This window comes from Heterodontus francisci, chromosome 16, assembly GCF_036365525.1.
Source record: "Heterodontus francisci isolate sHetFra1 chromosome 16, sHetFra1.hap1, whole genome shotgun sequence".
In the NCBI taxonomy this organism is placed as follows: domain Eukaryota; kingdom Metazoa; phylum Chordata; class Chondrichthyes; order Heterodontiformes; family Heterodontidae; genus Heterodontus; species Heterodontus francisci.
Genome location: NC_090386.1, coordinates 43,631,040 through 43,657,313, shown reverse-complemented (window position 1 = coordinate 43,657,313; position 26,274 = coordinate 43,631,040). Strand labels below are relative to the sequence as shown.

Sequence of the window (26,274 nt, the reverse complement as noted above, 5' to 3'; positions counted from 1 at the left end):
GCTTGTTTGCCAGGGCCGACAATTATATCAAATTTGCGTGACAACGCCAATCAGAACAAGCAGGCGCGTGGCTTTGCAGATCTAGCGGACTGACTGTACACATATGGCAATCTGGGCAGCCCCAGATCACCTGGAGTATTGACCAATCGCAAGGGATTCTACTCCTTCATTCCGCAACCACAAAAAAAGATATTTATGCAGGTCTGCGCAAGATTCCAGAGGACTTCCTCCTGTGGTGGTCCAAGCTCCCTGATCTCTTCGGACCTGGAAGGCGACTTAAGAGATGGCTTCTGGGCCACAACGGATACCCACTGCAAACTTGGCTCATGATACCTGTCAGAAACCTGACCAATGAAGCCCAATAACCGCTACAATTAATACAATATCACAACTCTGGATGTGAAGGCCACGCCAAAAACTGTTCCTCTTACACCAGGCCAGGGGCAGACTCGGCCATCGGCATAGGAAGCAGCATGTCAGGTACTGACTGAGAGGTGGGCTGTGGGTGAGAAGTGGAAGCGTTTTGAGTGGAGTCGCCACTTCCAGGACCCTTTTTGCCATCATCCCTCTCATGGTCCAGTTACACTTCACTGCTACCACTGTGCTGGAGAGCACTTTGGTACAGTTCAGTGCAGCACGGCAAGGCCAAGATTAAAGTATCTGTCAAACAAGTTTACATGGCTGACATGATGGCAACCAAAGTCAGCACAGTGATGCTGAAGGCATGCATGGTCCCATTTGATTGCAGCGTACTATGGACCATGGCTCTGAGCACTCTATCCAGGGAAGAAGACATCACCTGCCTCAGGTTTGAGGTGGACTTCTCTAATCTCTCTGCAATCATAATGAGTGTGCTTGGAAGGTCTGTGAGGCCATTGCACTTTGATTGCTGCACATTGGCTCTCCTATTCATCGATGGCCCTGAAGGTACAGCATCTATCTCCAGCTGAGCAGAGCTTGAAGAGGGCTGAGATCTCTGACGCATATTCTCCACTGTTGTTGCTGCCTCTTCCATCTGCTCTTATTCACTTGTGAAGTGCGTGTCACCAGTTGAAAACCCAACTTACTGGTTCCACCGAAGAGTTAACATCTGAGCTGGTGCATGGTCTGCATGATTCCTGTGGCAGTGCACCCTCAGGAGGACTCAGTTCCTCCGAAGAATCGTTGTCAGCGACCTCCACTGACTTCTGCTGCACACGTCGGTGGCTTTGATTTAAATGAGCCACCAGGTGGCTCGGGGTTCCCATCTCCCCAGCTCCAACAGTCAGTGACATTGAAACTGACTGATCTCCAGCACCTCCTCCTCCTCCTTTGTCAGTTGTGAGATGTTCTCCCTCTCACTGGTGTTCTCTGTTCTCTTCTCCTGCAAGGAGGGAAAGAGCAAATGTATAAGTGAATGTAACAGCATGTGTTCGCCCAATGGTTCGAATGCATTTGGTGAGGGTGCCCATGAGGGAGATACATCAAATTATATAAGGATGACGGGGAATGGGAGTGGTAGATGGATAGATGGAGATGTGATGAAGTGCATAGATAGAAAAGAATGGGTGTACCTGCAAGGTAAGTGCATGTGAGAAGTGATTTGATGGAGCAGGCTGGAGAAGGCAGATTGAGGCAACTGGGGTGATGCATGTAGTAGGATGTAGGTGAATGTGCCACTGTATTCACCTTTCCTAACCTGCTTAGTTCATTAAACGGCTTTCAGCACTGAATCCAGGCACCAGACTCCTGCTGCTGGCCTCCTCTGCTACCTTCAGCCACACTTTCATGGTGACAGCTGTGGGCATCTTCCTCTCATTTTTAGGGAGCAATACCTCCCTCTGACTCCTCAAAGCTCCCAGCAGCACATCCAGGAAGGGCACACTGAAACGGCCTTTGCCAATCTGGAATCTATTCTGCCAGTTGTTTCTCTTTTTTTCCCAACTACAAACTCCTTCAGTTTGCATGTTTGGGGTTGAGATTGCGTCATGTGGGTCCGCATTATGCCCACTGCTGTTGATTGGATGGAAACCCAAAAGTAAAACTATAATGCGGTGACTCAGTTAGATAGTCATTGACAGAGTCGCTGCACTTACTTCCAGGCTTTCTATGCAGTTTTGGACTGCCCCTTTCCCCTACCCACCCTGCTCTCAGTGTGTCGTGGAATGCAAATCAGTGCTATTCTTTCCAATCGCTTTCATGTCCTAAAACTGTCTGATGTGAAGGCTGCAACTAACAAGCAAGTAGTTCCTAAGGTAGCATCTGATTGTTTACTGAGATGTTAGTCTTTAGATTCTTGCGACCAAATGCAGTCTTCAAAGAGCCTATTTTTGCCTCAGAAACACAGGACTTTCTCCAAGCACTCAGCAGTTTCATTCAATGTGCTGATACACACTCAGAGGAATATATAATTCTCAAAGCAGCTGCTTATATACTCCCAAAGGAGATGGTGTCATTTTCAAGCTTTTGTCAAAAGGTGGTGCTGTTAAACATAGAAACATAGAAAATAGGAGCAGGACGAGGCCATTCGGCCCTTAGAGCCTGCTCCACCATTCATTATGATCATGGCTGATCATCCAACTCAGTAACCTGTTCCTGCTTTCGCCCCATACCCTTTGATCCCTTTAGACCCCAGAGCTATATCTAACTCCTTCTTGAAAACATACAATGCTTTGGCCTCAACTGCTTTCTGTGGCAGCGAATCCACAGGCTCACCACTCTCTGAGAGAAGAAATTTCTCCTCATCTCAGTCCTGAAAGGTTTACGCCGTGTCCTTAGACTATGACCCCTGGTTCTGGACTCCGCCACCATCGGGAACATCCTTCCTGCATCTACCCTGTCAAGTCCTGTTGGAATTTTATAGGTTTCTATGAGATCTCCCCTCACGCTTCTGAACTCCAGCGAATATCATCCTAACCGACTCAATCTCTCCTCATACGTCAGTCCCGCCATCCCAGGAATCAGTCTGGCAAACCTTTGCTGCACTCCCTCTATAGCAAGAACATCCTTCCTCAGATAAGGAGACCAAAACTGCACACAATATTCGAGGTGTGGTCTCACCAAGGCCCTGTATAATTGCAGCAAGACATCCCTGCTCCTGTACTCGAATCCTCTCGCTATGAAGGCCAACATACCATTTGCCTTTTTTACCGCCTGTTGGACCTAGTAAGTGACTCTTCCACCCTGGGAAAAAGCTTCTGACTATCCACTCTGTCCATGCCGCTCATAACGTTGTAAACCTCTATCATGTCACCCCTCCACCTCCGTCGTTCCAGTGAAAACAATCCGAGTTTATCCAACCTCTCCTCATAGCTAATGCCCTCCAGACCAGGCAACATCCTGGTAAACCTCTTCTGTACCCTCTCCAAAGCCTCCACGTCCTTCTGGTAGTGTGGCGACCAGAATTGCACGCAATATTCTAAGTGTGGCCGAACTAAGGTTCTGTACAGCTGCAGCATGACTTGCCAATTTTTATACTCTATGCCCCGACCGATGAAGGCAAGCATGCCGTATGCCTTCTTGACTACCTTATCCACCTGCGTTGCCACTTTCAGTGACCTGTGGACCTGTACGCCCAGATCTCTCTGCCTGTCAATACTCCTAAGGGTTCTGCCATTTACTGTATACTTCCCAACCGCATTAGGCCTTCCAAAACGCATTACCTCACATTTGTCCAGATTAAACTCCATCTGCCATTTCTCCGCCCAAGTCTCCAACCGATCTATATCCTGCTGCATCCTCTGACAATCTTCATCACTATCCGCAACTCCACCAACCTTTGTGTAGTCCGCAAACTTACGAATTAGACCAGCTACATTTTCCTCCAAATCATTTATATATAATACAAACAGCAAAGGTCCCAGCACTGATCCCTGCGGAACACCACTAGTCACATCCCTCCATTCAAAAAATCACCCGTCCACTGCTACCCTCTGTCTTCTATGACCGAGCCAGTTCTGTATCCATTTTGCCAGCTCACCTCTGATCCCGTGTGACTTCACCTTTTGTGCCAGTCTGCCATGAGGGATCTTGTCAAAGGCTTTACTGAAGTCCATATAGACAACATTCACTGCCCTTCCTTCATCAATCATCTTCGTCACTTCCTCAAAAAACTCAATCAAGTTAGTAAGACACAACCTTCCCTTCACAAAACCATGCTGCCTCTCGCTAATAAGTTCGTTTGTTTCCAAATGGGAGTAAATCCTGTCCCGAAGAATCCTCTCTAATAATTTCCCGACCGCTGACGTAAGGCTCACCGGCCTATAATTTCCTGGATTATCCTTGCTACCCTTCTTAAACAAAGGAACAACATTGGCTATTCTCCAGTCCTCTGGAACCTCACCTGTAGCCAATGAGGATACAAAGATTTCTGTCAAGGCCCCAGCAACTTCTTCCCTTGCCTCCCTCAGTATTCTGGGGTAGATCCCATCAGGCCCTGGGGACTTATCTACCTTAATGCTTTGCAAGAAGCCGAACACCTCCTCCTTTTTGATAACGACTATCTACACTCCCTTCTCTAGACTCATCGTCCACCAAGTCTTTCTCTTTGGTGAAAACTGATGCAAAGTACTCATTTAGTACCTCGCCCATTTCCTCTGGCTCCACACATAGATTCCCTCCTCTGTCCTTGAGTGGGCCAACCCTTTCCCTGATTACCCTCTTGCTCTTTATATACGTAAAAAAAGCCTTGGGATTCTCCTTAATCCTGTTTGCCAATGACTTTTCATGACCCCTTTTAGCCCTCCTGACTCCTTGCTTAAGTTCCTTCCTACTTTCTTGATATTCCTCAAGGGCTTCGTCTGTTCCCAGCCTTCTAGCCCTTACGAATGCTTCCTTTTTCTTTTTGACTCGGCTCACAATATCCCTTGTCATCCAAGGTTCCCGAAACTTGCCAAACTTATCCTTCTTCCTTACAGTAACATGCCGGTCCTGGATTCTAATCAACTGACGTTTGAAAGATTCCCACATGTCAGATGTTGATTTACGCTCAAACAGCTGCCCCCAATCTAAATTCTTCAGTTCCTGCCTAATGTTGTTATCATTAGCCTTCCCTCAATTTAGCACCTTCACCCAAGGACTACTCTTATCCTTATCCACAAGTACCTTAAAACTTACGGAATTATGGGCACTGTTCCCGAAATGCTCCCCGACTGAGACTTCGACCAGTTGGCCGGGCTCATTCCCAATACCAGGTACAGTATGGCCCCATCCCTAGTTGGACTATCTACGTATTGTTTCAAGAAGCCCTCCTGGATGCTCCTTACAAATTCTGCCCCATCCAAGCCCCTAGCACTAAGTGAGTCCCAGTCAATATAGGGGAAGTTAAAATCACCCAGCACTACAACCCTGTTACCTTTGCATCTTTCCAAAATCTGTTTACATATCTGCTCCTCTACCTCCCGCTGGCTGTTGGGAGGCCTGTAGTAAATCCCCAACATAGTGACTGCACCCTTCCTATTCCTGAGCTCCATCCATATTGACTCGCTGCATGACCCCTCCGAGGTGTCCTACCGCAGTACAGCTGTGATATTCTCCTTAACCAGTAATGCAACTCCCCCACCCCTTTTCCATCCCCTTCTATCCCACCTGAAGCTTCTAAATCCCGTAACATTTTGCTGCCAATCCTGTCCTTCTCTCAACCAAGTCTCTGTAATAGTAACAGCATCATAGTTCCAAGTACTAATCCAAGCTCTAAGTTCATCTGCCTTACCTGTTATACTTCTCGCAGTAGATTTGTCAAGCATGATTTCCCTTTCGTAAATCCATGCTAACTCTGTCCGATTCTACCACTGTTCTCCAAGTGCTCTGCTATAAAATCTTTGATAATGGACTCTAGAATTTTCCCCACTACCGACGTCAGGCTGACTGGTCTATAATTCCCTGCTTTCTTTCTACCTCCCTTTTTAAATAGTGGGGTTACATTAGCTACCCTCCAATCTGTAGGAACTGTTCCAGAGTCTACAGAATCTTGGGAGATGACCACCAATGCATCCACTATTTCTAGGGCCAGTTCCTTACGTACTCTGGGAAGCATACCATCAGGCCCTGGGGATTTATCGGCCTTCAATCCCATCAATTTCCCCAACACCATTTCTCTACTAATGCTGATTTCCTTCAGTTTCTGTCTCTCACTAAGCCCTGTGTTCCCCAACATTTCTAGTATGATATTTGTGTCCTCCTTTGTGAAGGCAGAACCAAAGTATGCATTTAGTTGGTCAACCATTTCTTTGTTCCCCATAATAAATTCCCCTGTTTCTGACTGTAAGGGACCTACATTTGTCTTCACTAATCTTTTTCTCCTCACGTACCTATAGAAACTTTTACAGTCAGTTTTTATGTTCCCCGCAAGCTTGCTCTCGTACTCTATTTTCCCCTTCTTAATCAATCCCTTGGTCCTCCTTTGCTGAATTCTAAACTGCTGCCAATCTTCTGGTCTGTTTTTTCTGGCAAATTTATACACCTCTTCCTTGGATCTAATGCTATCTCTAATTTCCCTTGTGAGCCATGATTTGGCTACCTTTTCCATTTTACTTTTGCACCAGACAGGGATAAACAATTGTTGCAGTTCATCCATGTGCTCTTTAAATGTTTGCCATTGCCTTTCCACCGTCATCCCTTTAAGTAATGTTTCCCAATCCGCCATAGCCAACTCGTGCCTCATACCTTCGTAGTTTCCTTAACCAAAATTCATCCCAGTTTTATTTAATTACCTGGATAAAGTGAGATAACATTTTTTGTCTCTGGGCATCCTATGTGAAATACAGTAAGCAATCATTGATCAGGCATAATCTTTAGTGTTGGAATATACAATGACAGAGGATAAAATTCGCTAGTTTCAGTTTATACAGTCTGTTTCAAGAAAACACAAATTGCTTAAACAACAAAAATTATTCGGGAAATCCAAGCTATAACAAGCACTTATCCAAAGAAAAGAAGTCCAACTTCCTTAACATTTCCTTAAATTCCCAATAGCAAGAATCTCTTTGTTGCTCACCGCTGCAGCCTTTGGTTACCCTATGGTTGGATAAGCAGAACTACATATACTTCTCCACTGGGGACTGACCAACAGTGTACACAGCAATAATATATATTCTATCAGTTTGCTAATGCTTTATTTGGCTTGGTACTGCAGCCAAGCAGTGAACTAACGGTTTTCCTTTCTGATCAGAACACTGTGCCATTTAACCGAAACCAGCTGTTGTTGTTGTTCTAGCTGTAGTCCCAAAGGACCATAGGCATTTCTCTCCATTAGAGTGTTGGCAATGTATAGCTTGAGGGGCACCATTCCACAAGCATGGGGCAAGGTGAGGAGGCAGGCCTCCATAAACTACCACAGCTGATATGGGGATTGAACCCATGTTGTTGGCATCTTTTCACATCACACTCTAGCCATCTAACCAACTGAGACCCTCACCAGTAAGAACAGGAAAAAAAGATGAAAAAGAAAGGAGAACCTGCATTCATATAGAGCCTGTCACAACCTCAGGATGTTCCAAGTAGAAGTTGAGTCGTGCCATAGGATATTTTTTGGTCCACCTGAGAAACCAGACAGGACCTTTTTAACATCTCATCCAGAAGATGGCACTTCTGACTATGCAGCAGTCCCTCAGTACTGCAGTGGAGTGACAACCTAGATTATGTGATTAAGCCTCTGGAGTGAGACTTGAATCCACAACCTTCTGGGCTCAGAACAAGAGTGCTACCACTGAAACAAGGCTTCCTTGTGATTGTAGGAAAAATGTAACGAGATTTCAAGTCAGTTTCGAACTCTTAACAGACTGTTTAATCAACATTTTGTAGCTTCAAAGTATCTGAAATGTTTTTGTAGTTGGGTGGAGGAAGATAAAACTTTCTACTTTCACACTTCAGGTTTCCAATTCATGATAAAATCTTTAAAGGGCTGCATTTTACCGCAGGCTTCGGGACCCTGACATTGGGGTGAAAAGTGGGTCCCAAGCCCGCACTGAAGGCAGTGGGATTGCCTTGGCGATTTTAGCGCAGGTTGCCTCCTAATTGGCCGCCTGCAGGCCCGCTGTCTAATTAAGGATGGCGGGTGTGCTCCTGATGCTGCCGGCCCTCTGATTGGGGCAAGGTGAGGAGGCAGGCCTCCATAAACTACCACAGCTGATATGGGGATTGAACCCATGTTGTTGGCATCTTTTCACATCACACTCTAGCCATCTAACCAACTGAGACCCTCACCAGTAAGAACAGGAAAAAAAGATGTCCCCATCTCTGAAGCCTCAGCAGCACTGCTGGGAGAGGTGGGCGCTGCTGAGGCAGGTTGGAGATCTCAGGGCACCTTGAAATGGAGGCACCCTCAGAAATCTAAGTAAAAATTAAAATTCAGGATAGCTGAGAGGGAAAGCCCCACCTGCCCGCCCCCCCCACACCCCCCCAATTGGGGCCGTGGGAGCTGCCTTTCCTGCCCACATGCCCCCCATTGTGCGGCATGAAGCCTCTGGCTCCGATGGACCCCTGCACCACCAGAGGGAGGCCACCTTCCTGAGGCTGGCAGCATCCCCTCGCAGCGGGTGTTGGCTGCGCCATCAGAAAAATCCTGGCCTTTAATTGGGCCCTTAATTATGCAAATAATTTTCCCGCCTCACTGGAAGCATCCTCTTTAACTGTGAAATGCTGTCATTGGAAGATACGAGAGTTTGAGTGTTTTGTAAGTTTAATCAATTCAAATTGAAAATTCATGGTGAAGTTTAAGTGGGGGAGGAGCTCCAGTTAATCTGTGCCCTTCAAGAATGGACACTACATGGTGACTGAATCTTTTAAAATAGAGGAAGAAATATATTAAACATTAATAAGTGGGTTTGATTTCTCATGAACTAAAATATTAGTCTCTCAGAAACCTGACTGAAATTATGGATACTGTAATACCCAGTGGTTGTTGATCATTTTTGTATGGGAGCACCTCATAAAATATCAATAGCATCTTGAGAACCTCAGTCCTAATTTCTGGAAGAGATTACCAACTCCTCAGTGGATACAGTCCTTCCATGGAGAAACCTTTTCTCTTTATTCAGTATACAGCAGCAGAACTAACAGATGGGCGGCACAGTGGCGCAGTGGTTAGCACCGCAGCCTCACAGCTCCAGCGACCCGGGTTCAATTCTGGGTACTGCCTGTGTGGAGTTTGCAAGTTCTCCCTGTGTCTGCGTGGGTTTTCTCCGGGTGCTCCGGTTTCCTCCCACAAGCCAAAAGACTTGCAGGTTGGTAGGTAAATTGGCCATTATAAATTGTCCCTAGTATAGGTAGGTGGTAGGGAAATATAGAGTCGGTGGGGATGTGGTAGGAATATGGGATTAGTGTAGGATTAGTATAAATGGGTGGTTGATGGTCGGCACAGACTCGGTGGGCCGAAGGGCCTGTTTCAGTGCTGTATCTCTAAACTAAAGGGACTTAATTCATACAGAGAAAGAAATGATGATAGGTCATAAATCTGATGACCTCATACAGCCACTTGGTTCCAACACTGGCCACATCAGGTCCAAGGTCTCCGGTTTGAAAACCTATTCTGTTCAACATTGTCCAATGCCTCCTTTAGTAGGATCGAACATCACTCAAAGTGAAATGTTACCCTGGAGAGCTCGGACAGAAAATGATTGCAGCTGACTTTATCAATTTGGCTTATTCATGTGGTACACACAAAATGAAAGTCACTTACAAGTAGCAGTTTTTCTTTGTGATCACAGTGAAGGACCCACTTCCCATCTCCTTGTGTACACTTGCATTACCATCTGACAAGTAAATCACATTCGGAGTCAAGCCCAACTGCTCACTCACTTCACCAAGATTGAGGCGCTGAAAACAAAGTTCTCCTTTTCGCAACAGCACACAGTATCTGAAAAAAGGACACAATAAGGATATAGAAGATGAAGAGTGTTTTCTCCTTTAAAAAGGCACAAAAGATTCTATTTGGTATAATGCAGTCACCATCTGAACCACCAGTTTATGCACAGTTTACAACTGACAATTCAAAGTTATTTATTACACTACCAATTTCAATTACTACACAATTATAATTCAGCCATGTAAATAACATTGGAAAATGGAAATTTGGTGCTTAATTTGAATGATTAGATAACAGTAATTAGACAATTCTGAATTAAAAGACTGTGTGAGTAAATGCTTTAATGAACTCTAGTGATGGAAACTAAGTACTGCAACAGAGCACTACCACAGTAAGCCCTTTTTTGGTTTATTAGCTGGCATAACAATGGAACATAGGCTAAGGAAGCTGCATGGGATAAACCGAGTTTTATGGGACACACCAATTATTTCAGCATATCTAAGCAGCAGTGACGAAATCAATTGGAGTGATTTCGACACCATTTTGACTTATTCTGTTGACACCATTTTGCTTTTGTTATGGCCAGGTGAGGAGGAGGTCACAGTCACCCCTCTTGCCCTTCCTCTTATTTAACTGCAATAGGGTTTATTCCCTTTTTAAACAGTGTTTGTACTTACCACCTCAGTGAGTGTTTTACCTTTTACCTTTAATGCGACTGTGAAAGAACCAATTGGACAGAGTTTAAACAAGAAAGAGGTAAGTTTATTACACTTAACAACCAAAATAAAATAAGATATACGCTACACATTCACGCACTCATTCACACGAGAAACACACACACAGACAAATAGATTATGGTTTGAAAAGTAGATTTTGTGGTTGAATTTGAGTCCAGAATAAATGAAAATTAAATACACAGTCTGAGAGCTTGGATGATCAACAGTCTTCCAGATGAAGTTGCATATTTGAAGTCTTCGGCTGGTCAACGTGCACTTTGTGGCTGGCATGCTTGGCTCAAGGTTTTCTTGGAAGTAAACTTGTAGGTGGCTCTCTTCCTCTGGTCTCCATAGCAACCTGTAGGCTTGTCAGGTCCACAGTCGCAGATGTTTTCTGGAGAGGAAGGGAGGCACACAGCCGTTTTTGCTACTGCATACTCCATTCATGAATGACTCAAGATGGCTTTGAATGTCCCACTAACGAGGGTGATCTGGACAATCTACTCAGTTAGCCAAAGCATTGTCCTGGCTGGGTTTCTTGTTAGACTTGGGTCTCCAATTTGATGTCATGGAATGTGAGGTATTTCAGATGCAAATTGCAGTGGTCATCTTAGTCGTCAGTCTTTTAAAAGTTAACTGTAGGATTTTTTCCATAAAAAGACTAATGTATGTTTCCAGCTGATGAATTAATATTTCTCATTTGGCATATTGTATTTTCTTGACACCTCCGCTCCACGCGGAATGAAATGTGACAATAGGAACATTTCATTAGTTGTGGAAAAGATAAAAAGAAAACACACATTCAGTCTTAACAGTCACTCCACAATTTCACTTATTCATCTGAGAATTACTGCAGCTGGCTTTGTCTACAACTATCTATACAGATTTAATTTTTGTTTGGAGTTTAATCTGGGATGGGTATGTGTCATCATATAGGATTAAAGTTTCTCTAGTATCAATTTATAATAACCTGGGGATGTGCATCTCAATAAATGTGGTTGTTGGTGAAGCTTGGGGTCTGCAAATTTCTATGATTGCTTAAGGCAAATTCTCCTGTATGTATAAGCTTTAACCCCTCAACCGCTGTTTTTGCAACATGTGGCTTTAACCATTCAGGTTCCAGCACCTAGATAAATTTTTCTCCCTATAGTGGACATGGGTAATAAATTGTTTTTTAGCCCCAGTGAGGTGTCTGAGATTTCCTTTGGGCCCTTGTTCTTGCTGAATTCTGAATAGAAAGTACTGAATTTATTACCTTTGGGTTTGGGACCTGATCATTGGGTTCTTTAGTGGATAGATCCACACTGACCTCACTTTTACTTTTCTGGTGAGTCACACAAGTGCTGCTGGCTTTAGGGCATTTTTTCCTTCCCTTTTCCTTTGACTGTAGGGAGAGTCTCTTTGCTAATCTCCCCCTGTCCTCTGGGACATTACCACTCGTAATTGCCTGTCCAACTTTCACTGCACTCCCCTGTGGCACTTCAACTAGGTGAGGCATCGCCCTCACTGTTGGTTTGCATTTTTGGAGCTTTCCTTGTCCCTGCAGGTTTCAGTAAGTGCTGTTAGTAGCCTTGGTAGGGTGTCTCTTTTATTTGCATTTAAGTAGGAGAGTGTGGAGTCTAATCTTTCCAACATTTCAGGATTGGCCAACCGGACTGTAGGGGGCTCCAGTTGGGAATCCACCCAGCCCTCCTCTAACCTGTTCTCACTGTTCTTTTTGTCCCCTTCCTGCTTGACTGTCTGACATTCCTGTGCTTGTCTGTCCCCTTTTGTTTTCAGGTGGGGTCCCGCACAATCCACCAGCACTCTGCTGAAGTGGTTCCCCAGAAGCTGGTATGGGAATTAGGAGTGCAGGTTGTACTGCAGGGTGGGGCTTCCCCACAACCTTGCATGTGTGACAAGTTTCACAGAACTCCACCACATCTTTGTGGAGTATTGGCCTGTCAAAATGTTGTCTTATGTGGGCTTGGGTTTTCATACATCGACATGTCCAGCCATTGGAAGTTCGTGGGCCATTCTTAGTATTTCTTTATGGTACCTCGGTGGCACCACTATCTGGTGAACCACTGTCCACTCTTTGTCCACCAGTCTGTGAGGAGTTCTCAACGTCCTCATCAGCACCTCATTCTTTAAATAGTAGCACTCAGGGACTCCCTCTGCTTCAGTTTCAGTTTGAACAGCCTGTGCTAACCTCTTTAATACTGGGTCGGCTTCATGCGCCTCAACTAGGGAAGATCTGTTTAACCCATCTTTTGGGTCCTCTAACTTCCCAAAGGTTTCAGATAACCAGACAGTAGAGTCATCTGTCTGTGGTGCCAGTTCAACCTCCTCTGTGGGAGCTTGCTTGGCCATGGACCGAGTCACCATAGTCAGGACCTTCTCCTGAAACTGCTCGGTCTCCCTGACCTCCTTCGGCCTCTCTAAAACTATCGGGGAGGCTACCAACTTTGCCCCACCAGATCATTACCCAGGGGCAGGTTGACTCCATCCACAGGCAAACTAGGAACAATTCCCACAGTTACTGGTCCTGAAACCAGGTTGCATCCGATATAAAGGTATGGACATACACCGCCCTCCAATACTATTCACCAACACTCTAGCATCCACTGCACTCTCTGAGGGAAAGGTCATGCTTTTTCCCAGCACAAGGGAATTGGTGGTCCCTGTACCCCCAAGTGTAACTATGGGCTTGCTTGCCTATCTTGAGGGGTAAGAGATTACTTTTCCTCAGGAGACAAAATCCTGGAAACCTTCAGGGATTTTGTTAAATGTTCCCACATCCACAGCAGTATGTTTACTGGTTCTTACTGCCACAGTTAAAGCCACAGCCTGCTCTGCTCTGCTATGCTTTCCATCAGGGCCCCTTCTGCTGCACTGGTCTGCTGTGCTCTGATTAATCCTACAATTTTTCCCCATAATTTCCAGCAGTCAGCTCGATGGTGACCTGTCTTGTTACAGTGGAAACACACAGGTCTTCGGGGGTCACGCCTGCTCTTAGTACCGTCTTTTTTGACCCGAGGAGGGCTCCCTGTGTATCCAGCTTTCCATTCTCACCCAGGGCTGTTCAGGCTCCTATCACCCTCCCACTTTTTATCCTGTTCGGGTTTGTGGGGGTGACTAGGGAAGGGTTTCTCTTACGTTAAAGGGCTTGTGCGCAAGCATAAATTCATCAGCCAGAATTGCAGCCTGCTCATGAGCTTTTCTTGTTAGTTTGCTTAACAATAACAGAGTCCAGCTCTCTGCCGGCCATTTCTGGAAGCTTTTCAAAAGTGACGATAAATGCTTTCACATTGCCCTCATTGAACTTTGGCATCAACTGGGAGAACTTTAAGAGCTCAGCACAAAGTCCTAAGCTAGGGGTAGCTTCCTCACTAGCTGTGCCTTCACTGGGCATACTGGCTCTCCCCCTAGTTAATTCAAGCCACCCTAACTCTCTTTCCTCCTTCTCCTTCTGGAAAGCTCTCTCTTTTTCCCTTACTGGACACTCTCTCTGCTCTTTCTTTCTCTGGAATTCTAATTCTAGTCTCCTCTGTTCTTATTGTACTTTTACTGACATTACCCTATCTGTTTCTGACTCGAACCCTGCAAAGCCTGTCTCTGAATCTTAAGGTTCATGTGAAAAATGGTTGGCCATAAGTCTGAGGATTTCGGATTTCTTAGCTTTTGAATGGAAAGTAGTCTCTAACTGCTCAGCTACATTCCTCAACTCTTCAATAGGTAGGGCATTTAACCTGTCACAAGTTACTTTACCCTGGCTTAGGAAGGTATTGGCCTCGAATGTGGAGAAGTTAGTATTCTAGCAGTGAAAACCACAAGAAAATCTGTATTGAAATTTTAAAATTTTTTTTTTACTAGGGATCAATTTGGTTTCCCACTTCCAATTTCTCATTTGTCGTTGGGTTACGATCCCGGACAAGCCCCCAAATTTCTGATACGGCCAGGTAAGGAGGGGGTCACCATCACCCCTCTTGCCGGTCCTCTTATTTGACCGCAACAGGGTTTATTCCTTTTTTAAACAGTGGTTGTACTTACCACCTCACCTTTTAACTTTAATGTGATCGTGAAATAACCAATCGGATAGGTTTTCTTGAGTTTAAACAAGAAAGAGATAAGTTTATTATACTTAACAATTTAAACCTGATCTAAATAAAATTTAAAAAATGCTACACATTCACGCACACATTCACAAGAGAGTCATACTCAAATAGATTACAGAGTACAAAGTAGATTTTGTAGTTGGATTAGAGTCCAAAATAAATGACAATTAAATACACAGTCAGTGGTCTTCCGGCTGAAGTTGTATTCTTGAAGTCTTCAGCTGGTCAAAGTACACTTTGTGGCTGGCCTCCTTGGCTCAGGGTTTTCTTGGAGGCAGACTTGTAGGTGGCTCTCTTCCCCTTGTCTCTGTAGCAATCTGTAGGTTTGCAGGGTCGACAGTCGCAGATGGTTTTCAAACTTGATGTTTTCTGGAGAGAGAGGGAGACAGAAAGGGAGGCACGGAGCCTTTTTGCTGCTGCACAATCAGTTACTGTTTTTCTCTTTGTGTATAACAAAACTACCAGTTTTACACAGCCTGAGGAGATGGTCACATGGTTCTCTCAATCCCCTTTGTTTTTTTTAATGAGGTCTAAACTCTTAAAACCCAAAACCTCTCTCAGGTGGTATTGTCAGCGTTCACTCCCTGGAGGGATGTCTCCACTCATGAATGCCTCAAGATGGCTTTGAATGTCCCATTAATGAGGGTGATCTGGATAATCTACTCAGTTAGCCAAAGCATTGTCCTGGCTGGGGTTCTTATTAGACTCGTGTCTCCAATTCGATGTCCTGGAATGTGAAGTATTTCAGATGCAAATTGCAGTGGCTAATTTTTTGGTTGTCAGTTTTTTAAAAGTTAACTATATGATTTTTTTCCATTAAAAGTCTAATGTAAGTTTCCAACTAATGAATTGATATTTCTCACTTGGCACATCATGTTTTCTTCACACTTTCCTATGCTGATCCCAAGGATAGCTTGAGGTATGCACAACCACGTTGGTGCCTGTGTTGTAGGGTATTCCCAAGCGCAGAGGCACCTGCAGTAAATATCATACTGTTTAAATGTTATTTGAGTAAGTAGATTCATATAATCCTAGTGAATATATATATATATATATATATATATATATATATATATATACATACACTCATACACAAGTTGAAAGTATAGCCACATATTGTTATAAAATGGAGTACTCATCCAAGGCACTGTGAGAACAAAATTGGCTAAGTCATATCCCTGGGAATGGTACCGTGAGACCCAGACAGTTAGGCTGACCAAGGAGGCCCCTATCAGTGTATAAGACAGTTGCTTTGTGTAACTGCAGACTGCACGAAGCAATCAGGAATGCAAGTTTGATAAAAGTAGAAGGATTCATTGTGAAGACTCAGGGATAGTTGATAAGGGGGTCTGGGAAACATCACAAGATGATCAGGGGGCTTGCATGAGCTGATCACATAGCTACATGATGCCTAATGAGTAATTTAATTGGTAATATGTGTAATGTATGTAATCAATAACCGTTATGATTGGATCATGTCCAGCCAGGATGGGCTGAGTAACTGTATATCCGTTGTGGATTTTCCTTTGTTCGGTGGAGAGGCATCTGGACAGACCAGTGACCTGCTCCCCGCTGGCGTAACTAAATAAACTGTTTGACATTGGAGCAGACCTGAGTGTCGAGTGATTCTTCTAGATTCATTCCCGCTAACAATTGGCGTAGTCGGCAGGATCAGGGGTAAGTCAACTCTTCTGCGACCCTGATATCCCAATCACCCAGCCTGAGCCGGAATTAAGAGGACGACTGAGTCCCACGTGAAGGCCAGGAATGGGCGAAGGGAACAAAGGGGGCAAGGGAGAGTTGGCTGGAGCCTGATCCCGAACTTGAGAACAGGATTCGGCGGTCGCTTGATGCCATCAGGAATACCGGGTGAGTATCTAACAGAAGCTTATCCCGGGGCCGGGTGGTGTTTCGCGACCGACGAATGCCAAGTTCGTGAACAGGATCTGAACAATGGTCAAACGGCGGTAGGTAGTTCGTTAAGAAACGTATGCACTGTCAAGGAGGGTTTGGAATATATGTATGCGTATATATATCATAAGCTTGTTGTATGAAATACGGACAGACTTGTGACCCGACAGATAGCCAGAAGACGGTCTACTACAAGTTGCGCTAGGTTAAAAGCGGACCTCTGAGAGTAGATTCTAACAGTTCTAATCCTACCCAAGTATGGCCAGTGAAAAAACAGAGCTCGAGTGGGGACCAGAGGGGTCCATTACCTGCCAACTGGCAGAGAAACAACAAGAAAAAAAGCATTCATTAAGTTTATGGCAGAGTGACACAAAGGGCTATGTTTTAGAGTAAAAACAAGTTACTGTGTCTTTGATTCGAATGTGTGATTGTTGGAAGCATCCACGAATGAATTGAATGTCTGGGATGTACAGCTTGTGATCTGTACAGCTTGTGTTCTGTAGAACTGACTGTCGTTAACTCCTTGTTGTCTGGCTTTAATGTTGAAAGCATGAGTCTATTAAGTTGTTTGGAATTGAATGAGTGTGAAAAGTGATTGTTGAGTGTGTTCATTTCGAGTTAAGATTGTGCACCCAGGAATGGGATATAAAATTGAATTATATTTTAAGTTAAAATTTTATTTTGATTTTAAAAGTTGGTTTTGCAACTGTGAAAAGGCAATGAACAATTTTCTAAGAGATAAGCTTCAGCCTTGAAGATCTGAAGATGTTTGGCAGAAATCCAATTTGAAGTTTACAACTCCTGCTTTAACTGGAGTTCCAGTTTAAAATCTGTTCTAGTTTTTTTGGAGTTTAAATTAAAGACATGTTTTACTGACTGTTTTAAGTAGCAAATGTCAGGAATTGGATTTTGGTTTTAAGGGAGAGAGGATAAGCAAAGGAGATAATGCGAAAGATTAAAGTTTTTGTAAGGAGCTGGTGTTAAGTCTTTTGTTGTAAGGATGTTAAATAACTTTTTCTTTAGTTTTTGGTTTTATTACAGTCATTTGAAAAGGCGCCTGAAGAACAAGAAAAATGACGTAATTTACCTATCTTTTTTTTTTTAAAAAGCAAGTGCTATTCTGTTCTGTGTGTAGTTAATAAGTATTATAAGTTAATAAGTCTGAATTAAATTAATACTGTTAAGGTTAATTGACCTGTTAAATTTAAAAAAAATCTGGAAATGTCATTTGCAACCACAATGAACTTTCAAGTTTAGCATGTCGCGTTTTGGGGGAGTCTTAGGTTCCGGACATAGGACTCACTCATATAACCTCGGCAGTTTTGATTTTTAAATATTTATTGCAGTAAATTGGAATTTGGAATCACCTTTGTTTTATAAAAAATCCTTGGATTAGAAACCTCTTACAAAAGATGCTAAAAGTTTGGAAACAATTGGAGTTTAATCTAAAATGCTGTCTTTCCTAATGGAGATGGTTTCCTTTGAAGTTGATAATGTTACTAAAGATTTTGTTGTTTGAAAATCCTAAGGATACCAAAAACCATTTAAAATGGAGTTTAGTTCTTTTCGATAAAAAAAGATGCAGCGGAGAATGTTTTGCTCCGCCCATTTGGAGACAAGCAAGAAATTAACCTTGCTGCAACTATCTTTATCAATGAGACAAAGTGCTTGAGAAGGAGAAATAGTTGCAAGCACTTCTGTCTTTACTAAAAAAAATGCAATATCACCAAGTCTGGGCATAAGAAATTGGAATCGATAAACAAAATTAAATTGATATGAGTGGTTAATTAAAGCATTCAAAGGGAAATTTACTGTTATTTGAATTTGGAATAATCTGAGATGTCGAAAACCCAGTTTAATTTGACAAGTTATTTAAGGAATTAAAATGTCATCGAAGGTTAAAAAAAACACAAACAATATACACTAATGTCTGGAATTAAATGGAAATGTTTGATTTCTGTTTTAAGGAATTATGAATATTGATTGTAAAGGTTCTCCAGGGCTCAAAATGAAATAGAATTATAATTAATAGGAATTGGCAATTAGATCTGGCTGATGCAAGAGCTAATAAAGGAATTCTGGGTATAAACAAATGGTGAAATTAGAATTCAAACAGCTAAAATAATATCGTGTGAAATTTCCAAGAAGTCTAGAATTTTCCAGTGAAAGTCAGGAAAGTGTAGATAAGACTAGCAATTGATAGTTTTCTCTTGGAGATATGAGTTTTTAAGAGAGTTACATTTGAAAGTCTGGCCATAACCAGAGACATCAGGACCCTGCAGGGGGAGTTAAGCAAAGATCTCAGATACAAACCACCAGTGCCCCCCTTTCCCCACCGCTGATATTTGATCTTTTGATAAGATCACCTGAGAGTTCAGAATATGTGGCATGACATTGGCATACCAGTGTAAGTGTGCAGATGTGATTTGTTACATGGAGAGCAACTGAACTAATGACAGGAAGGGTGATGAGACTGTCAAGGTATGTCGTAGCAGGTAGTGATGAAGTAGGACCCACGAGAGAAAGGGTTAAAAGACTTGTGACGGAGCTGTGCAGACAACTGCATGAGCTGAGGCAGGAGATTCTATAGATACAGACATGAAAGAGGAACAAAGGTGTATGTCGTGGGAGACAAAGTAATGGTAAAGGGAAGGGCCGATGGAAATACATGATCCCAACTGAAAAAATATAATCAAGGGAATAATGGTAGTATTGATAGGCATTTGGATTATTATTAGATGGGTTACTAACTGGGTAAGGATTGTGGGGAACGAAACCAGAGCACAACGGGACCATATAGATAATTTTGAAAGAGTAGAGATGATAAGAATATAAATTAACTCTTGGATTCCCCAGGACATGTTTGGTCCCCACAGGTAGACATGTATCCCTCGTTGGGGGATACTCACAACATGGACAAGTACTAACACCTGGTGACCAGTGTGTTTAAATTACAGATATAACCACTAATGGCAAATGGGAAAGAACCGGACTGCAGTGGCTGTGGGGCCTGATGCTAATATCCGGAGAGGAAGAACAAAGACCCGGTAATGGATGCACAACGGATTAATGAAAGGAGTATTAATATGGACTATATGAACTTTGGGGCTTTGGACAATTTTGCTGATGGTGTGTGTATCCCAGCGACAATGGACCCGGGTGACGAGAACTCTTTTGCTGCATGGCTACGTGCTCGCCCGGGAGGGGATGAGATATGTGTACAGTGTTCGGCCGGGTTAACCATCAGATCAGCATGGGCCCGCTGCATCCGACGGGGAAAAACTGAGAGGTGCTGCATTCGGCGGGGAGATACGTGTGTTTTCCTCCCCCTTTAATGCCACCCCCCGTAATAACCACCACACAACCCGAGGAATTACCATGCCCCTTAATTATCGAAGGGCCTAAAAACGGAATTGTGCTTTTTAATGAAGGAGAGATGTTATATGATAATGTTAAACATGAGATTGTGCCTGTCCTGGTCAATATCTCAGGGATGCAAATGCCAGGATATTGTACGGAACTGGCAAGAACTATGTATAGTGTATTAAGTAAGGTTGTAATGCAGCAGGCTGCCGATGCCATGCGTGCCGTCAGATTTCGAGGTCAGAATCAACTTTATAGGACAAAGAGAGGGATAGTTAATGACGTTGCCACCGGATTCAATATCGGTGCCTCCATAGTAAACTCATTAGATATACAAGGTCTGAATGAAAAGATAGAACATCTTAAAGGAGCAATGAAGGGACTTTTAAAGAGAGCAGAGAAAAATCAGGAGGATCAGACCAATCTGGGAGAAGAGAGCATGGAGATACAATTAGACAGAATCACAATATTAGAGGCACATGCCAGAACCGTCAACCACCTCATAGATAGAGAACGGGAAGATGCCGGAAAATTAAGACAGGGGCAACTCTGTCACGCTTATGGCTTATGGATGGTGGGACAAATACGACACAATCTCGATCAGATCCAAAGGGGGGAGGTGCCCGACTGGATAGACAGCCCACATTTGGCTCAGCTGGCCGAGAGGAAAATGACACTGGACAACTGTACGCTAAAGGGACTCACCAGAGTGTACCCAGTGATCCCAGACTGTGAGTTGGGTAAATCCACCGGAGTGGGAATGGTCCTGATGATCCCTATAGTCACACAGGACTCCGGGCCATTCCCCCACTACCAGGTGGAAAATATTGGGGTTGTACGTGATAACACCTCCCTCCGATACTATCTAACTGAAGCCTCTGCCATACTTAGAAATAACACGCTATATGGAATTTCACTTACAGAATGTAAGCAGAGGGGAGATATTACAGTATGTCTCAGTGGGACAGGGAGAGTTGGATGAATGTGGGTTTAATCGAACAGATGGTTGTGTCGTAGAGGTCACGCCTGCCCCAAAGCATTTTGCAAGGACAGGCTATAGAGGTAAAGGGAAATATTGCGTTTCCACTACAGAAAGTTCCTACCGTTATAATAATCTACAGTGCCCCATCCCATTTTCTAATTTTTGCTTTATGCCTTTACGACCAGTTACTATAGGGCAAGCCCGAATTATCCAGGTTCGGCGCAGAGGTACCATGACCCTTAACGTCACCAATTATCTCCATGACCACCTGCAGGATTACGAGGAACCAGAGCCAGCCCCCATCCCACACTTAGCTGAGGTACTGAGGGAATTAAGGCTCAGGGTGGGCCAATCCGTAAAAATCTACCACCAATTGCAGACAAAAATCAAAAGGTTAGAGGAAGATACAGACACAGAATTGCAGGAACAGAGTTGGTGGGAGTAAATTTGGAATTGGAGGATGAATTTGAATATCCACCCTTGGATTAGGATAATTTCTCATGTGTTAGTTGGAATACAGTTAATACTGGCTATAACGTGGGGCATGGCCTGCCGATCATGCAGGCGATATGTGCAGTGAAGGAGGATAAAACCTAGAGCAAAGGCAAGGGAGACAATTTGTCTATCTAAAGGGCTAAGTCAGGTGGATCACATTAATTTGATATAATATGACCGATATTCCTGAAATCACGTGACTGGCCAGCACGTCCGAGGCAGGGAATACCGGGCGAGTTTAAAGGGGTAAAAACAACCATTAAATGGTGTCGGTTGAGGAGACAAGGGTTAGTCTCCTACCGAAAGGGGGGATTGTTGTAGGGTATTCCCAAGCGCAGAGGCACCTGCAGTAAATATCATACTGTTTAAATGTTATTTGAGTAAGTAGATTCATATAATCCGAGTGAATATATATATATATATATATATATATATATATACACACTCATATACAAGTTGAAAGTATAGCCACATATTGTTATAAAATGGAGTACTCATCCAAGGCACTGTGAGAACAAAATTGGCGAAGTCATATCCCTGGGAATGGTACCGTGAGACCCAGACAGTTAGGCTGACCAAGGAGGCCCCTATCAGTGTATAAGACAGTTGCTTTGTGTAACTGCAGACTGCACGAAGCAATCAGGAATGTAACTTTGATAAAGGTAGAAGGATTCATTGTGAAGACTCAAGGATAGTTGATAAGGGGGTCTGGGAAACATCACAAGATGATCAGGGGGCTTGCATGAGCTGATCACGTAGCTACATGATGCCTAATGAGTAATTTAATTGGTAATATGTGTAATGTATGTAATCAATAACCGTTATGATTGGATCATGTCCAGCCAGGATGGGCTGAGTAACTGTATATCCGTTGTGGATTTTCCTTTGTTCGGTGGAGAGGCATCTGGACAGACCAGTGACCTGCTCCCTGCTGGCGTAACTAAATAAACTGTTTGACATTGGAGCAGACCTGAGTGTCGAGTGATTCTTCCAGATTCATTCCCGCTAACACCTGCATTCAAATCCAAGGGGCAGTAGGCCATAAATGCTTGGTTTGCAGGGGTGGACTGAAGTAGATCAACTGGTGTCTATGAATTTCACATTGTTAATTATACCCCTTCAAGACTCTTCTGATGGAGCAAGAATATGGACAAATGTTACTGAAAATACAAGTTTGCAAAAATTTGCTTAGTGTTCTAACAGGCATAGCAGAACATCTTAAACTCCACACAGTTCTGCTCACCAACCTTGTGGCACTAAGAAATCTCTTGACCAAGCTTTACTCTCAGAAAATAAAGGATAAAGAAACTCTATAACATTACACGTTTCACAATAGCACATGTAGAATCTTATGGCATAGAAGAAGGCCAATCAGAACCCTCTTTGAAAGAATATCAAATTAGTCCCACTCTCCGTGCTTGTTCCCCATAGACCTGCAATTTTTTCCTTTTCAAGTGTAACTATTATAGGAACATAGGAGCAGGAATGGGCCATTCAGCCCATCGAGCCTGCTTTGCCATTCAATATAATCATGGCTGATCATCCACTTCAATGCCTTTTTCCCACACTACCCTCATATCCCCTTATGCCATTTGTATTTAGAAATCTGTCAATCTCTGCTTTAAACATACTCAATGACTGAGCTTCCATAGCCCTTTGGGGTAGAGAATTCCAAAGATACAAAGCCCTCTGAGTAAAGAAACTTCTCCTCATCTCTGTCCCAAGTGGCTTCCCCCTTCTTTTGAAACTGTGACCCCTGGTTCTAGACTCCCCCAACCAGGGGAAACATCTTAGCTGCATCTACCCTGTCTATCCCTTTAAGTATTTTTTAGGTTTCACTGAGATCACCTCTCATTCTTTGAAACTCTGGAGACTCAAAAATGAAATTATCCTTACATATTTCAACTTAATGTGTCCATAATATATTTGCTGATCTGGATTACCTTCTCCCCCCCGATGGTTATCAGAATGTAGTTTAATTTAAAAAATTGACTACTGCAAACTTGAACTTTCCAGATGGAGAACTTTCAGTCTGCATCTGTAATTGGTCTTTAGGTTGTACAACTAAGGTAATAAACTCTCATACAAGTTCACTGACAAGCAGAAAAGGTCTTTCTGGTTGGTGAGCATTGTTAACTTCTTTCTCTGGGGCACCTTTTCAGAACTAGACTGACTCATCTACAGAAATATATCTTCCGAGGTCGGAACATAGGAACAGGAGTAAGCCACTCAAACCTTGAGCCTGCTCCACTATTCAATTAGATCATGACTGATTTGTACCTCAACCCCATTAAACTGCCTTAGTTCCAAATCCCTTGAAATCCTTACCTAACAAAAATATATTGTTCATAATCTTAAAAGCTCCAATTTTCCAGGCATTCACAGCCGTTGGGAAGACAGAATTCCAGATTCCTACTACCCTTTGTGTTAAAAAGTATTTCCGATTTTGCTCCTGAATAGCCTAGCTCTAATGTTAAGATTATGACCCCTCAATCTGTATCTGTATCTACCCTATCAAATCCTTTTCTCATTTTAACCACCTCGATCAGATCACCCCACCATCTTCTATGTTCAAGAGAATACATGTCAAGTGCAGGCAAGTGATCAAAAGCAAGCATCTCGATCTCCACTAGGGCTTGGTCTAACCCAGGGATTTCAGCGACAAGGATCTGTTTTACATTTACTATTCATATTTTACACAAGACTGTCAGGGAATGAAGAAATGACAGAAGTTGCATTGCCTCAAAAGATCCACAGTCTATTTCTTTACATTAATTTCAGCTATCAGGTTTTCCACTGTTACATACAAGGATGAATTATGCAAAATGTGTGTGTTTGTGTTGGGCCAGTGTCAGGGGAGAAACAAATTTTGTAAGTCATTAGAATAGCAAAGCAATGTGATATTATTTGTCAAAATCCTGTTAGGGAGGAGTTCCTATATCCAGCTCAACTGAAAACCAACAACTCATGCCAACCTGCTTAAACCCCTAAAGACACACTGCTTCCAGCATAAGGAACTATGGTACCAACGTACCCCCTGCAAGGCCTGTGGAACAATATAAACAATGGAATGAGTTTTGTTTTGAAAACTGGGGTCCCAATGCCGGGCTGGAAGGTGGGGGTAGACCCTGTCTCGGCCCTACATCAGACCCCCTTAGCTATTTAATGGCAGGTAGCCAAATAGCTGCCTGCCATCGGGGACACCTCCAAGAACTGCCGGCCAATCGGAGAGGGAGGGTAGCAGGGTCGGGGTCGCCAAGGTCATTCAAGCAGAGCCCGGCAACGGGGCAGGGGTTGGTGAGGGTAAGGGTGAGTTCTTCCTGGGGATGGGGTGGGGGGGGTGGCAATGACAGCCAGGGGGGCCCTGGATTGCCCCCAAAGGAGGAAACCACCCCCACCAACCCGGTTTGGACGTTGCCTGCTTTTAAATGGTGGTGTCTCCCTGTGGCACCATTAAATGGGGCACTTAAGGGCCTCAATTGGCCTAGGGCGGGAAGGCTGTCCTCGGCCTTCCCCAATCCAGACTAAATTAGAAGACATTGATTGGGAAAGTAATGGGTAGTCCACCCCCACCTTCTGATGCAATTTTATGAGCCCCCTACCTCCATTCCTGTCCCAAGGGGGACAGCAGTATATATCTGCATGTAAACTCTGGATACTGTCATGGACAGAAGGAGCCGTGATGAAATAAACAATGAAATGGAAAATTATGAATTTAAAAAGCCAACTGCTGAACAAAATCACAAGAACTTGGACACTTATACAACAGTCAAAATGGAGTCATGGTCACATGACCCCTCCTGTACTGGAAATAAACAATCTTGCCTGCCAAGATGGAACTCATTAACCTTGTCTGGCGAGAGCCTTTGAAATTGAAAGGAGGACTATCGCATATTAATAACTCTTAATCAACATGAATAGATTAACAAAGGGTGCAGGAGACTGTCTGACTCACAGCCAAAACCAGAATGAATAGGTGTGAAATAGCCACATCATAACAAAATGGTACCCATCCAGACATCAATAAATAGCCATATAGTCCACATCCTGGTCCATTGTGTGGTTACACCAGGGGAGAAGGTCATATGTCTCCTAACAGAAACTTTAATGTGATGGATGTTTACCTTATAAGCTAGCCCTCTGGAGAGACAGAGGGGGTGATCAAGCCAACAACTCGAGAAAGCAGTCCAGTCAGAGGCTGTGGAAAGAGATCCAGCCAAGCAAAAAGCCCTGCTCCTAATTCTGCACTTCAACTTCCTGCAGCAGAAAACTAAAAGTGACCACCATTTCCAGTTTGAAGTCTTAACCACCAGAAATCTATAACACCTGAACGAGTTCAAGATATACAAAACACCTAGGCCTGTACCTCTAACAGAGAAGGCCCTTCCGAGAGGATTCAACAAGTTTACCGTAAACCATGAACACTTACCTCACTTTGAATTACATCCTACCCTTTTCTCTCTATCTAGCTATTCTTGTGCATGTGAGTGAATGTGTGTGTGGATGAGGTTGTGACTATTTCGGGAATTGTGTAAAAATAATTATCTTTCTTTTAACCTACAAGAAAACCTATTAGTATTTCACCCTAAAAAAACACTCAGGGACTAACTCACCATTTTTAACAAAACATGATTATGGTCAGCTGGAAGGTGAACAGTAGGAATCACCATAGAACTTACTACCTGTTGTTACGAGTGCTTCCTTTTTTGTTAAATTTTGAAGATTTGTGGCTTAAAACTGAAAAGGAGTCCATGGATTTTTTTTTTACAAGGGTCAATGAGAGGTCTGGACTGCAAACAGTTACTGGAAGGCACCTGTCTTCAAATAATTACCCAGCAGGGGTTGGTTTTGACTTGGGGAAAGATGTTTGTGGAGAAGTGACATGTCAAGATTTATAGGGGTCAGGAGGTTTGACACCTGACATTATTT

The 26,274-nt window shown here is 43.4% G+C and overlaps 1 protein-coding gene across 1 annotated transcript in view; it reads right to left on the bottom strand.

Annotated features, from left to right (window-relative positions):
* The window catches only part of LOC137378075 (formin-F), a 170,453-nt gene that overhangs the window by 102,309 nt on the left and 41,870 nt on the right, over positions 1-26,274 (bottom strand). Inside the window, exon 6 of the mRNA XM_068048141.1 lies at positions 9,656-9,832. Coding sequence (XP_067904242.1) covers positions 9,656-9,832 — 177 coding nt within the window. The remainder of the gene's footprint in view (positions 1-9,655; positions 9,833-26,274) is intronic.